Here is a 12316-nt window from a genome sequence, read left to right as displayed (position 1 = left end):
TTGTTTTGTTTTGCAGTACGCGGGCCTCTCACTGCTGTGGCCTCTCCCATTGCGGAGCACAGGCTCTGGATGCGCAGGCCCAGCGGCCATGGCTCACAGGCCTAGCCGCTCCGCGGCATGTGGAATCTTCCCAGACAGGGGCACGAACCCGTGTCCCCTGCATTGGTAGGTGGACTCTCAACCACTGCGCCACCAGGGAAGCCCTATTTTTAGTTTTTTAAGGAACCTCCATACTGTCCTCCATAGTGGCTGTATCAATTTACATTCCCACCAACAGTGCAAGAGGGTTCCCTTTTCTCCACACCCTCTCCAGCATTTATTGTTTGTAGATTTTTTTTAATGCTAAAAGACATTTTATTTAATTTATTTATTTATTATCATCTTTATTGGAGTATAATTGCTTTACAGTGGTGTGTTAGTTTCTGCTTTATAACAAAGTGAATCAGTTATACATATACATATGTCCCCATATCTCTTCCCTCTTGCATCTCCCTCCCTCCCACCCTCCCTATCCTACCCCTCTAGGTGGTCACAAAGCACAGAGCTGATCCCCCTATGCTATGCAGCTGCTTCCCTGTAGATTTTTTGATGATGGCCATTCTGACCCGTGTGAGGTGATACCTCATTGTAGTTTTGATTTCCATTTCTCTAATGATTAGGGATGTTGAGCATCCTTTCATGTGTTTGTTGGCAATCTGTATGTCTTCTTTGGAGAAATGTCTATTTAGATCTTCTGCCCATTTTTGGATTGAGTTGTTTGTTTTTTTGATATTGAGCTACATGAGCTGCTTGTATATTTTGGAGATTAATCCTTTGTCAATGGCTTCGTTTGCAAATATCTTCTCCCATTCTGAGGGTTGTCTTTTCATCTTGTTTATAGTTTCCTTTGCTGTGCAAAAAGTGTTAAGTTTCATTAGGTCCCATTTGTTCATTTTTGTTTTTATTTCCATTTCTGTATGAGGTGGGTCAAAAAGGATCTTGCTGTGATTTATGCCATAGGGTGTTCTGCCTATGTTTTCTTCTAAGAGTTTTTTAGTTTCTAGTGTTACATTTAGGTCTTTAATCCATTTTGAGGTTTTTTTTGTGTATGGTGTTAGGAAGTATTCTAATTTCATTCTTTAACATGTAGCTCTCCAGTTTACCCAGCACCACTTATTGAAGAGGCTGTCCTTTCTCCATTATATATTCTTGCCTTCTTTATCAAAGATAACGTGACCATGTGTGCGAGGGTTTATCTCTGGGCTTTCTATCCTGTTCCATTGATCTATATTTCTGCTTTTGTGCCAGTACCATACTGTCCTGATTACTGTAACTTTGAGGTATAGTCTGAAATCAGGGAGCCTGATTCCTCCAGCTCTGTTCTTCTTTCTCAAGATTGCTTTGGCTGTTCGGTGTCTTTTGTGTTTCCATACAAATTGTGAAAGTTTTTGGTCTAGTTCTGTGAAAAATGCCATTGGTAGTTTAATAGGGATTGCACTGAATCTGTACATTGCTTTGGGTAGTATAATCATTTTCACAATGTTGATCCTTCCAATCCAAGAACATGGTATATCTCTCCATCTGTTTGTATCATCTTTAATTTCTTTCACCAGTGTCTTATAGTTTTCTGCCTACAGGTCTTTTGTTTCCTTAGGTAGGCTTATTCCTAGATATTTTATTCTTTTTGTTGCAATGGTAAATGGGAGTGTTTCCTTAATTTCTCTTTCAGATTTTTCATCATTAGCATATAGGAATGCAAGAGATTTCTGTGCATTAATTTTGTATCCTGCTACTTTACCAAATTCACTGATTAGCTCTAGTAGTTTTCTGGTAGCATGTTTAGGATTCTCTATGTATAGTATCATGTCATCTGCAAACAGTGACAGCTTTACTTCTTCTTTTCCAATTTGGGTTCCTTTTATTTCTTTTTCTTCTCTGATATTTGTGGCTCAAACTTCCAAAACTATGTTGAATAATAGTGGTGAGAGTGGGCAACCTTGTCTTGTTCCTGATCTTAGAGGAAATGGTTTCAGCTTTTCACCATTGAGAATGATGTTGGCTGTGGGTTTGTCATATATGGCCTTTATTATGTTGAGGTAGGTTCCCTCTATGCCTACTTTCTGGAGAGTTTTTTATCATAAATGAGTGTTGAATTTTGTCAAAAGCGTTTTCTGCATCTTGAGATTATCATATGGTTTTTATCCTTCAGTTTGTTAATATGGTTTATCACATTGATTCATTTGCGTATATTGAAGAATCCTTGCATTCCTGGGATAAACCCCACTTGATCATGATGTATGATCCTTGTAATGTGCTGTTGGATACTGTTTCCTAGTATTTTGTTGATGATTTTTGCATCTATGTTCATTAATGATATTGGTCTGTAGTATTCTTTTTTTGTGACATCTTTGTCTGGTTTTGGTATCAGGGTGATGGTGGCCTTGTAGAATGAGTTTGGGAGTGTTCCTCCCTCTGCTATATTTTGGAAGATTTTGAGAAGGATAGGTGTTAGCTCTTCTCTAAATGTCTGATAGAATTTGCCTGTGAAGCCATCTGGTCCTGGGCTTTTGTTTGTCGGAAGATTTTTTATCATTAAAGATTTTAAATTTTTAATCACTGATTTTTCAATTTCAGTGCTTGTGATCAGTCTGTTTATATTTTCTGTTTCTTCCTGGTTCAGTCTCAGAAGGTTGTACTTTTCTAAGAATTTGCCCATTTCTTCCAGGTTGTCCATGTTATTGGCATAGAGTTGCTTGTAGTAATCTCTCATGATCCTTTGTATTTCTGAAGTGTCAGTTGTTACTTCTCCTTCTTCATTTCTATTTCTGTTGATTTGAGTCTTCTCCCTTTTTTTCCTGATGAGTCTGGCTAATGGTTTATCAATTTTGTTTATCTTCTCAAAGAACCAGCTGTTAGTTTTATTGATCTTTGCTATTGTTTCCTTCATTTCTTTTTCATTTATTTCTGATCTGATTTTTATGATTTCTTTCCTTCTGGTAACTTTGGGGTTTTTTTGTTCTTCTTTCTCTAATTGCTTCAGATGTAAGGTTAGGTTGTTTATTTGAGATTTGTCTTGGTTCTTGAGGTAGGATTGTATTGCTATAAACTTCCCTCTTAGAACTGCTTTTGCTGCATCCCATAGGTTTTGGGTCGTAGTGTTTTCATTGTCATTTGTATGTAGGTATTTTTTGATTTCGTCAGTGATCTCTTGGTTATTTAGTAGCATATTGTTTAGCCTCCATGTGTTTGTATTTTTTACAGTTTGTTTCCTGTAATTGATACCTAGTCTCATAGCGTTATGGTCGGAAAAGTTACTTGATACGATTTCAATTTTCTTAAATTTACCAAGGCTTGATTTGTGACCCAAGATATGATCTATCCTAGAGAATGTTCCATGAGCACTTGAGAAGAAGGTGTATTCTGTTGTTTTTGATGGAATGTCCTATGAATATCAAGTCCATCTTATCTAATGTGTCATTTAAAGCTTGTGTTTCCTTACTTATTTTCATTTTGGATGATCTGTCCATTGGTGAAAGTGGGGTGTTAAATCCCCTACTATGATTGTGTTAATGTCAATTTCTTGTTTTATGGCTGTTAGCATTTGCCTTATGTGTTGAGGTGCTCCTATGTTGGGTGCATAAATATTTACAATTGTTATATCTTCTTCTTGGATTGATCCCTTGATCATTATGTAGTGTCCTTCTTTGTCTCTTGTAATAATCTTTATTTTAAAGTCTATTTTGTCTGATATGAGAATTGCTACTCCAGCTTTCTTTTGATTTCCATTTGCATGGAATATCTTTTTCCATCCCATCACTTTCAGTCTGTATGTGCCCCTAGGTCTGAAGTGGGTCTCTTGTAGACAGCATATATATGGGTCTTGTTTTTGTATCCATTCACCCAGTCTGTGTCTTTTGGTTGCAGCATTTAATCCATTTACATTTAAGGTAATTATCCATATGTATGTTCCTATTCCCATTTTCTTAATTGTTTTGGGTTTGTTTTTGTGGGTCTTTTCCTTCTCTTGTGTTTCCTGCCTAGAGAAGTTCCTTTAGCATTTGTTATAAAGCTGGTTTGCTGGTGCTGAATTCTCTTAGCTTTTGCTTGTCTGTAAAGGTTTTAATTTCTCCATCGAATCTGAATGAGATCCTTGCTGGGTAGAGTAATCTTGGTTGTAGGTTATTCCCTTTCATCACTTTAAATATGTCCTGCCACTCCCTTCTGGCTTGCAGAGTTTCTGCTGAAAGATCAGCTGTTAACCTTATGGGGATTCTTTTGTATGTTATCTGTTGCTTTTCCCTTGCTGCTTTTAATAATTTTTCTTTGTAGTTAATTTTTGATAGTTTGATTAATATATGTCTTGGCATGTTTCTCCTTGGATTTATCCTGTATGGGACTCTCTGCGCTTCCTGGACTTGATTGACTATTTCCTTTCCCGTGTAAGGGAAGTTTTCAACTATAATCTCTTCAAATATTTTCTCAGACCCTTTCTTTTTCTCTTCTTCTTCCGAGACCCCTGTAATTCGAATGTTGGTGCCTTTAATGATCCAGAGACTCTGAGACTGTCCTCAATTTTTTTAATCCTTTTTTGTTTATTCTGCTCTGCAGTAGTTATTTCCACTATTTTATCTTCCAGGTCACTTATCCATTCTTCTGCCTCAGTTATTCTCATATTGATTCCTTCTAGAGAATTTTTAATTTCATTTATTGTGTTGTTCATCATTGTTTGTTTGCTCTTTAATTCTTCTAGGTCCTTGTTAAACGTTTCTTGCATTGTCTCCATTCTATTTCCAAGGTTTGGGATCATCTTTACTACCATTACTCTGAATTCTTTTTCAGGTACACTGCCTATTTCCTCTTCATTTGTTTGTTCTGGTGGGTTTTTACCTTGCTACTTCATCTGCTGTATATTTCTCTGTCTTCTCATTTTGTTTAACTTACTGTGTTTGGGATCCTCTTTTTGCAGGCTGCAGTTTCATAGTTCCAGTTGTTTTTTGTGTCTGCCCCCAGTGGGTGAGGTTGGTTCAGTGGCTTGTGTACGGTTTCTGGTGGAGGGGACTGGTGCCTGTGTTCTGGTGGGTGGGGCTGGATCTTGTCTTTCTGTTGGGCAGGGCTGCGTCCGGTGGTGTGTTTTCAGGTGTCTGTGAACTTAGTATGATCTTAGGCAGCCTCTCTGATAATGGGTGGGGTTGTGTTCCTGTCTTGCTAGTTGATTAGCATGAGGCGTCCAGCACTGTAGCTTGCTGACTGTTGGGTGGAGCTGGGTCTTAGCATTGAGACAGAGTTCTCTGGGACAGTTCTCGCTGATTGATATTACATGGGTCTGGGATGTCTCTGGTGGTCCAATGTCCTGAGCTTGGCTCTCTCACCTCAGAGGCTCAGGCCTGACACCAGGCTGGAGCACCAAAGCCCTGTCAGCCACATGGCTCAGAAGAAAAGGGAGAAAAAAAGAAAGAACAAAGCATTTAAAAAAAATTTTAATTATTAAAATTTAAGAAAATAATAATAAAAGAAGAGAGCAACCAAACCAATAAACAAATCCACCAATGATAACAAGCACTAAAAACTATACTAAGATAAACAAAAAAATCAGAAACAAATCAGTCACAGACAGCAAACCCCAAGTCCACACTTGCTCCCAAAGTCCACTGCCTCAATTTTGGGATGATTCGTTGTCTATTCAGGTATTCCAGAGATGCAGGGTAAATCAAGTTGATTGTCGAGGTTTAATCTGCTGCTCCTGAGGCTGCTGGGAGAGATTTCCCTTTCTCTTCTTTGTTTGCACAGCTCCCGGGGTTCAGCTGTGGTTTTGGTCCCGTCTCTGCATGTAGGTCAACCTCAGGCATCTGTTCCCCGCCCAGACAGGAGGGGGTTAAAGCAACGGCTGATTAGGGGGCTCTGGCTCACTCAGGCTGGGGGGAGAGAGGGGTACGGATGCGGGGCGAGCCTGTGGCGGCAGAGGCCAGCATGATGTTGCACCAGCCTGAGGCGCGCCGTGTGTTCTCCCGGGGAAGTTGTCCCTGGATCATGGGACCCTGGCAGTGGCAGGCTGCACAGGCTCCCCGGAAGCGGGGTGTGGATAGTGACCCGTGCTCGCACACAGGCTTCTTGGTGGCTGCAGCAGCAGCCTTAGTGTTTCATGCCTGTCTCTGGGGTCCGCGCTGATAGCCACGGCTCGCGCCCATCTTTGGAGCTCGTTGAGGTGGTGCTCTGCCTTCTGTGAGTGCACAGGGAAGGAATCCCCTCTCCTCACGCACCCCAAAACAATGGTCTCTTGCCTGTTCGGCAGGTCCAGACTTTTTCCCGGACTCCCTCCCGTCTAGCTGTGGCACACTAGCCCCCTTCAGGCTGTGTTCACGCCGCCAACCCCAGTCCTCTCCCTGCAATCCGACCGAAGCCCGAGCCTCAGCTCCCAGCATGCGCCCCTCCCAGCGGTTGAGCAGACAAGCGTCTCGGGCTGGTGAGTGCTGGTTGGCACCGATCCTCTGTGCGGGAATCTCTCCGCTTTGCCCTCTGCACCTCTGTTGCTGCGCTCTCCTCTGTAGCTCCAAAGCTTCCCCCTACCCCCCGCCCACCCCCCGTCTCCACCAGTGAAGGGGCTTCTAGTGTGTGGAAACTTTTCCTCCTTCTCAGCTCCTTCCCAGAGGTGCAGGTCCCATCCCTATTCTTTTGTCTCTGTTTTTTCTTTTTTCTTTTGCCCTACCCAGGTACATGGGGAGTTTCTTGCCTTTGGGGAAGTCTGAGGTCTTCTGCCAGCGTTCAGTAGGTGTTCTGTAGGAGTTGTTCCACATGTAGTTGTATTTTTGATGTATTTGTGGGGAGGAAGGTGATCTCCACGTCTTACTCTGCCATCTTGAAGGCCCCCTCTCTGTGTTTAGTTTTTTAAGAAACCTCCGTACTGTTCTCCATAGAGGCTGGACCAATTCACATTCCCACCAGCAGTGTAGGAGGGTTCCCTTTTCTCCACACCCTCTCCAGCATTTGTTATTTGTAGACTTTTTGATGATGGCCATTCTGACTAGTGTGACGTGATACCTCATTGTAGTTTTGATTTGCTTTTCTCTAATAATTAGCGATGTTGAGCATCTCTTCATGTAACTTTTGGCCAGAAATTGGCTCATTTGATTATGGGGGCTGGCAAGTCCTAAATACACAGGGCAGGCGGGCAGGCTAAAGACCCAGGAAAGAGTTAATGCTGCAGCCTTGAGTCTGAAATCAGGTTGGAGGCAGAATTCCTTCCTGTTCTGGAGACCTCGATCTTTTCTCTTAAGCTCTTCGACTGGTCGATTGAGGGTCATCCACTTGTGCAGGGTAATGTATTTTACTCAAAGTCTACTTATTTAAATATTAATCACATCTAAAAAAAATACCTTCACAGCAACATCTAGCCTGGTGGTTGACCAAACAACTGGTACCACAGCCAAGCGGACACATGAAATTAACCATCACAATGCCTCGAAGGAAATCCACTGAATGGACAAAATCCCAGTTAATCCCTTCATTGACTTCATTCCATTGTCTTTGTCATCAAGAGCAATAATTCCTTTTTGACATATAAAACTGGAATCCAGAAGATGGAGGAAAAATACCAATTCCTTTCCCTTAGGGTCATCAAGACATAGTCCTTGGAACTCTGCATGGACAATTGCTGTACCTTTAGAAGGGGGAGCAGAAGTGCAATTGGAGGAAGGCCCCAGGAGAATTCTCAGCAGAACCAAAGCATGTGATGTTTGCTGACACTTCCTTACAGAAGCTGAAGTTTCTGGGCTGCAGAGTCAGAAAGCCCCAGGGAAGGAGCTTCTGCCAGACAGGAGGAGGAGGTCCTGAGACCGTCCTGCGTGGAGCCTTCCGGGGAGGGGGCGAAGGGGCTGCTGAGAAACCCCATAATCAACCCTATTAAACAAATTTGATCCTTTGAAGAATGGAAAAATGTAGGGAGAACTGTATTGTCCATTTATAAATTACCAACAACAGCTGAGCAGAATGTGGAGCAGATGGGCATTAAACAAATCAAATTTGTTTATTTATTTAATATATTACTAATTTATATAAATATATTTATTTAACTTGCTGTGATATCATGGTGGAATCAGCCTGGCCATACTTCCTAGATCACAAGTATTTCACACCAAGCCAGGAACTCGCAGCAACAAATAAAAGGTTGATTCCACCTTTGTCCTAACATCAGAGGAATTTGTCTCATGTTGATGTATTTCCCCGCCATACTCACCATCTTCCTCTGAATCCATCTCCTGTTGTGCCGGCAGATGGAGAGAAGAATGAATGCATGGCGTAGGCACATGCAGAGTCAAGCCCCCCCTCGGATCCACAGGGATCCGTTTTCTCTCCTGGAAGCTATTGGCATCAACAATATTACAGCATATTAATGAGTAGTAAAAGGCGGAGAAATGATACCACCATTCCGTGACTCTTTCCTGCCCTTGCACAGGGGCAGAGCTTTCTTACGTGGTCATAATTCTGGATGTCTGTCTAGTCGGAGTCCCAGCAGGTAACTGAAGATACATGGAATTCTGGAAAGAAGTTAACAAAGCGTTGGTTTCCCCAGTAGCTGCAGGGTTACTGGATACAAAGAAGGGTGGAGGGACCTTAGAGACCAATAACAATAGTAGAGACAAGGGAAAGGAACAGTGTTACTGAGCCTTGTGAGAGTTGGATCCAGAGAGGAGAAGCCAGACCTGCTGCAGGAAGTGGGACTGGGGAGGGGAGGTGGGGCAGGAAGTACAGGGAAGAAATACCCTGGCCTCTGTCTCCTCCCGCTCTCTGATCTCTCTCCTTTTTTCTCTTTTTGGCCTCACTACCTGGCTTACGTATGGGATCTTAGTTCCCTGACCAGGGATTGAACTTGGGCCCCGGTGGTGAAAGCACCGAGTCCTAAGCCCTGGACTGCCAGGGAGTTCCCTCTGATCTCTTCTTGATTCCTCTCATTGGCCAAGCCAGAGGGAACGGAAACTCAGATAGTACATCCACCAGGGTCAGCCCCCAGGGCACAGACAGGGGCTGAGAAGGGCAGAGAATGGGGATGGGTCTAGAGGGGCAGATGGAGAATAACCCACACAGCCTTGTAATTGTATCACATGCTTCAAGCCCCTACAATTAGTGTCTTAGGAAGCATCCCTCCTTCCCCCAACAAATCTGGTTAAAGTGGATTGTCACCTGCACTTACTAACCAAGAAACACCAGTATTTCCTGAGAAGGTGTTAATCTCCCAGTGTCAGTGTCCTTGAAGGGATGTTTGTGAGGGGTAGGGGGTGGACTTGTGCCTTGGGGGCCAGTGTCACTAAGAAGAGCTGTGGTCGTGCTTCTTTATTCTGCCTACACACCACAATCACTCATGCAGCCTTCACGAGGGGAGGCTCTCAGGAGAAGGGGAGAGGGAAAAATAGGATGGGGAAAGAGAGAGAGTAACTAAGCAAGGAATTCACCATCTCCTTGAAGTGTGTGTGGCCTGGAGAGCTCAAAAACCTCCCCACGGGGAACAGCGAGTGTCCTTGAGAGTGTGGAGAAACTGGAACCCTCGCGCATTGCTGATGCAGGTGCAAAATGGAGCAGCTCCTGTGGAAAACAGTTTACACAGAATTACCATATGATCCAGCAGTTCTGACACACGAGGGGAAGGGGCAGGGCACAACCTTTAGAAGAATGACATAGCCATAGGACATGACAAAAACGGGTTAGAACCAACTAGGTCCAAGATGGCGGAAGACTTGACTTCTAGTGGACCTTGAACCTCATTATATGCTCGTTTTAATACATTAGCTAAATGACATACCCACCAGCGCCACAACAGTGCTGAGGCTAACCATAAAAGGCCAAAAGGCAGGTGGTGGCCCAATTCCTAGAAATCTCCACCCCTTCCCCCAAATAGTTGGAATAATCCTTCTGCTCATTAGCCCATGAAATTACCCAGCCCATAAAAACTAACCACACCGGGACTTCCCTGGTGGTCCAGCCGTTTAGACTCCATGCTCCCAATATAAGGGGCCCGGGTTCGATCCCTGGTCAGGGAACTAGATCCTGCATGCATGCCGCAACTAAAAGATACCGCATGCCGCAGCTAAAGATCCCACACACAGCAACGAAGATCCTGCGTGATGCAACTAAGACCTGGCACAGCCAAATAAATAAATGTCTTTAAAAAAGAAGAAAGAAAAGAAGTTAACCGTGCCATATTTTGGGGGCCATCTTGCCTTCTGAGATGACCCACACTCTGTCTGTGGAATGTTTCGCTCTAAATAAATCTACTTCTGACTTATCACTTCATCTCCGAATTCTTTCGTGAGGAGGCAAGAACCTTAAGTTCACTGGGAACAGTCCCACTCCTGCGTGTGTACCCAAAGGAACTGAAAGCAAGGGCTCAAACGGATGCCTGTACCCCAGTCATCATAGCAACGTTATTCACAACAGCTGAAGGTAGGAACAACCCGTAAGTCCATCAGCAGATGAATCAGCAGATGAATAGATAGAAAAACAGATGCTATGTCCATATAATAGAATATTCGTCAACCTTAAAAAGGAAGAAAATCTTGATACGTGCTATGTTGTGTCGGTCCCAGCCTACTGATGGTAATGCTGTGGGCTAGGAATGCACGCAGGCGCTCGCCCCACAAACACTTCCTCACTGGGACCAAAGCCAGAATTTATCACTCACAGGTCCTGGAGGGTTCATCCACCAAAGCCCATACAGCAAGCTCGTGGCTTGAGAGAGAACGAGAGAGCATGAGGGCAGACCTGGGGCTCTGCCTTTACTGGGGTCTGAGGATGGGGTGTCTAGGGTTTTGCAGGTTCACTCATTGTTGGTTATTTTTTTTTAAATAAATTTATTTATTTATTTATTTTTGGCTGTGCTGGGTCTTCGTTGCTGCTCGCGGGCTTTCTCTAGTTGTGGTGAGGGGGCTACTCTTTGTTGTGGTGTGTGGGCTTCTCACTGCGGTGGCTTCTCTTTGTTGCGGAGCACGGTCTCTAGGCACGAGGGCTTCAGTAGTTGCGGCATGCGGGCTCAGTAGTTGCGGTTCGCGGCCTCCAGGGCACAGGCTCAGTAGTTGTGCACAGGCTTAGTTGCTCCGCGGCATGTGGGATCCCCCTGGACCAGGGCTCGAACCCACGTCCCCTGCATTGGCAGGCGGATTCTTAACCACTGTGCCACCAGGCAAGTCCCTTGTTGGTTAATTTGAAGCATTAGAGCAGGAATCAGGACCTGGGAACGTGGAGGCAGGTCACCAAAGCAGTCAGTTACCTAGGTTGTCCAGGGCTTTCTCAAAGGGGACCTGCATGGGTGGGGGAGGCCTAGTTCCTTAGCTGGTTGTTTAGCTAATAGCTGTGTCGCACAGCGGGCAATGTGCTTATTCAAAATGATGTCTTTTAAAGTTGATCCCTCAACAATCCAAAGCTTAATGTGGGTATTTACACTACATGCTACAACACTGATGAGCCTTGACGGCGTTATGCTAAGTGAAATGATCCAGTCACAAAGGGACCAAAACGGTCTGAGGCCACTTATACATGGTACCTAGAATGAGCAAATTCATAGACACAGAAAGTAAAGCAGAGATTACTGGGGGCTGAGGGGACAGGTGACTGGGGAGTTATCATTTAATGAGTATAGAGTTTCAGTTTAGGATGATGAAAAGTTCTAGAGATGGATGGTGGTGACGGTTGTACAACAAAATGAATGTACTTAATGCCATTAAATTGTACATTTAAAAATTGTTAAAATAGGGCTTCCCTGGTGGCACAGTGGTTGAGAGTCCGCCTGCCGATGCAGGGGACACGGGTTCGTGCCCCAGTCTGGGAAGATCCTGCATGCCGCGGAGCGGCTGGGCCCGTGAGCCATGGCCGCTGAGCCTGCGCGTCTGGAGCCTGTGCTGCGCAACGGGAGAGGCCACAGCAGTGAGAGGCCCACGTACTGCAAAAAAAAAAAAAAAAATTGTTAAAATAAAAAAAAAATAAGGAACTTCCCTGTTGGGCCAGTGATTAGGAATCCACCTTCCAATGCAGGGGATGCAGGTTCGATCCCTGGTCGGGGAACTATGATCCCACATGCCGTGTGGCAACTAAGAAGCCTGCGCGCTCTAGAGCCTGCACGCGCCACAACTAGAGAGGCCACGTGCCGCAACTAGAAAGCCTGTGTGCCACAACTAGAGAGAAGCCCATGCACCACAACTAAGACCCAACGCAGCCAAATAAATTTTTTTAAAAACTGTGTTAAAATGGTAAATTTTATAAAATGGATATTTTACCACATACACGTAAAGAATTAAAACAAAACCTCCCCAGATGCTTCCAAAGTGGATGTGCAGCCAAGTCCTGTCTTCGGGGC

General features: G+C 44.1%; 1 protein-coding gene across 14 annotated transcripts in view; it reads left to right on the top strand.

Moving 5' to 3' along the window:
- LOC137225380 (uncharacterized) overlaps window positions 1-12316 on the top strand; it is a 132457-nt gene that overhangs the window by 33784 nt on the left and 86357 nt on the right. The window contains exon 4 of one of the 14 annotated variants that reach the window (XM_067739335.1): window positions 7358-11038. The exons of the other annotated variants lie outside the window; for them this stretch is intronic. Coding sequence (XP_067595436.1) covers window positions 7358-7367 — 10 coding nt within the window. The 3' untranslated portion in view covers window positions 7368-11038. Of the gene's footprint in view, window positions 1-7357; window positions 11039-12316 lie in introns of those variants that run through there. 14 annotated transcript variants of the gene reach the window in all.

The sequence above is a fragment of the Pseudorca crassidens genome, chromosome 5 (genome assembly GCF_039906515.1).
Source record: "Pseudorca crassidens isolate mPseCra1 chromosome 5, mPseCra1.hap1, whole genome shotgun sequence".
Taxonomy (NCBI): Eukaryota; Metazoa; Chordata; class Mammalia; order Artiodactyla; family Delphinidae; genus Pseudorca; species Pseudorca crassidens.
The sequence above is the reverse complement of the archived record's forward strand: the minus strand, read 5'-3'. Positions and strand labels throughout refer to the sequence as shown.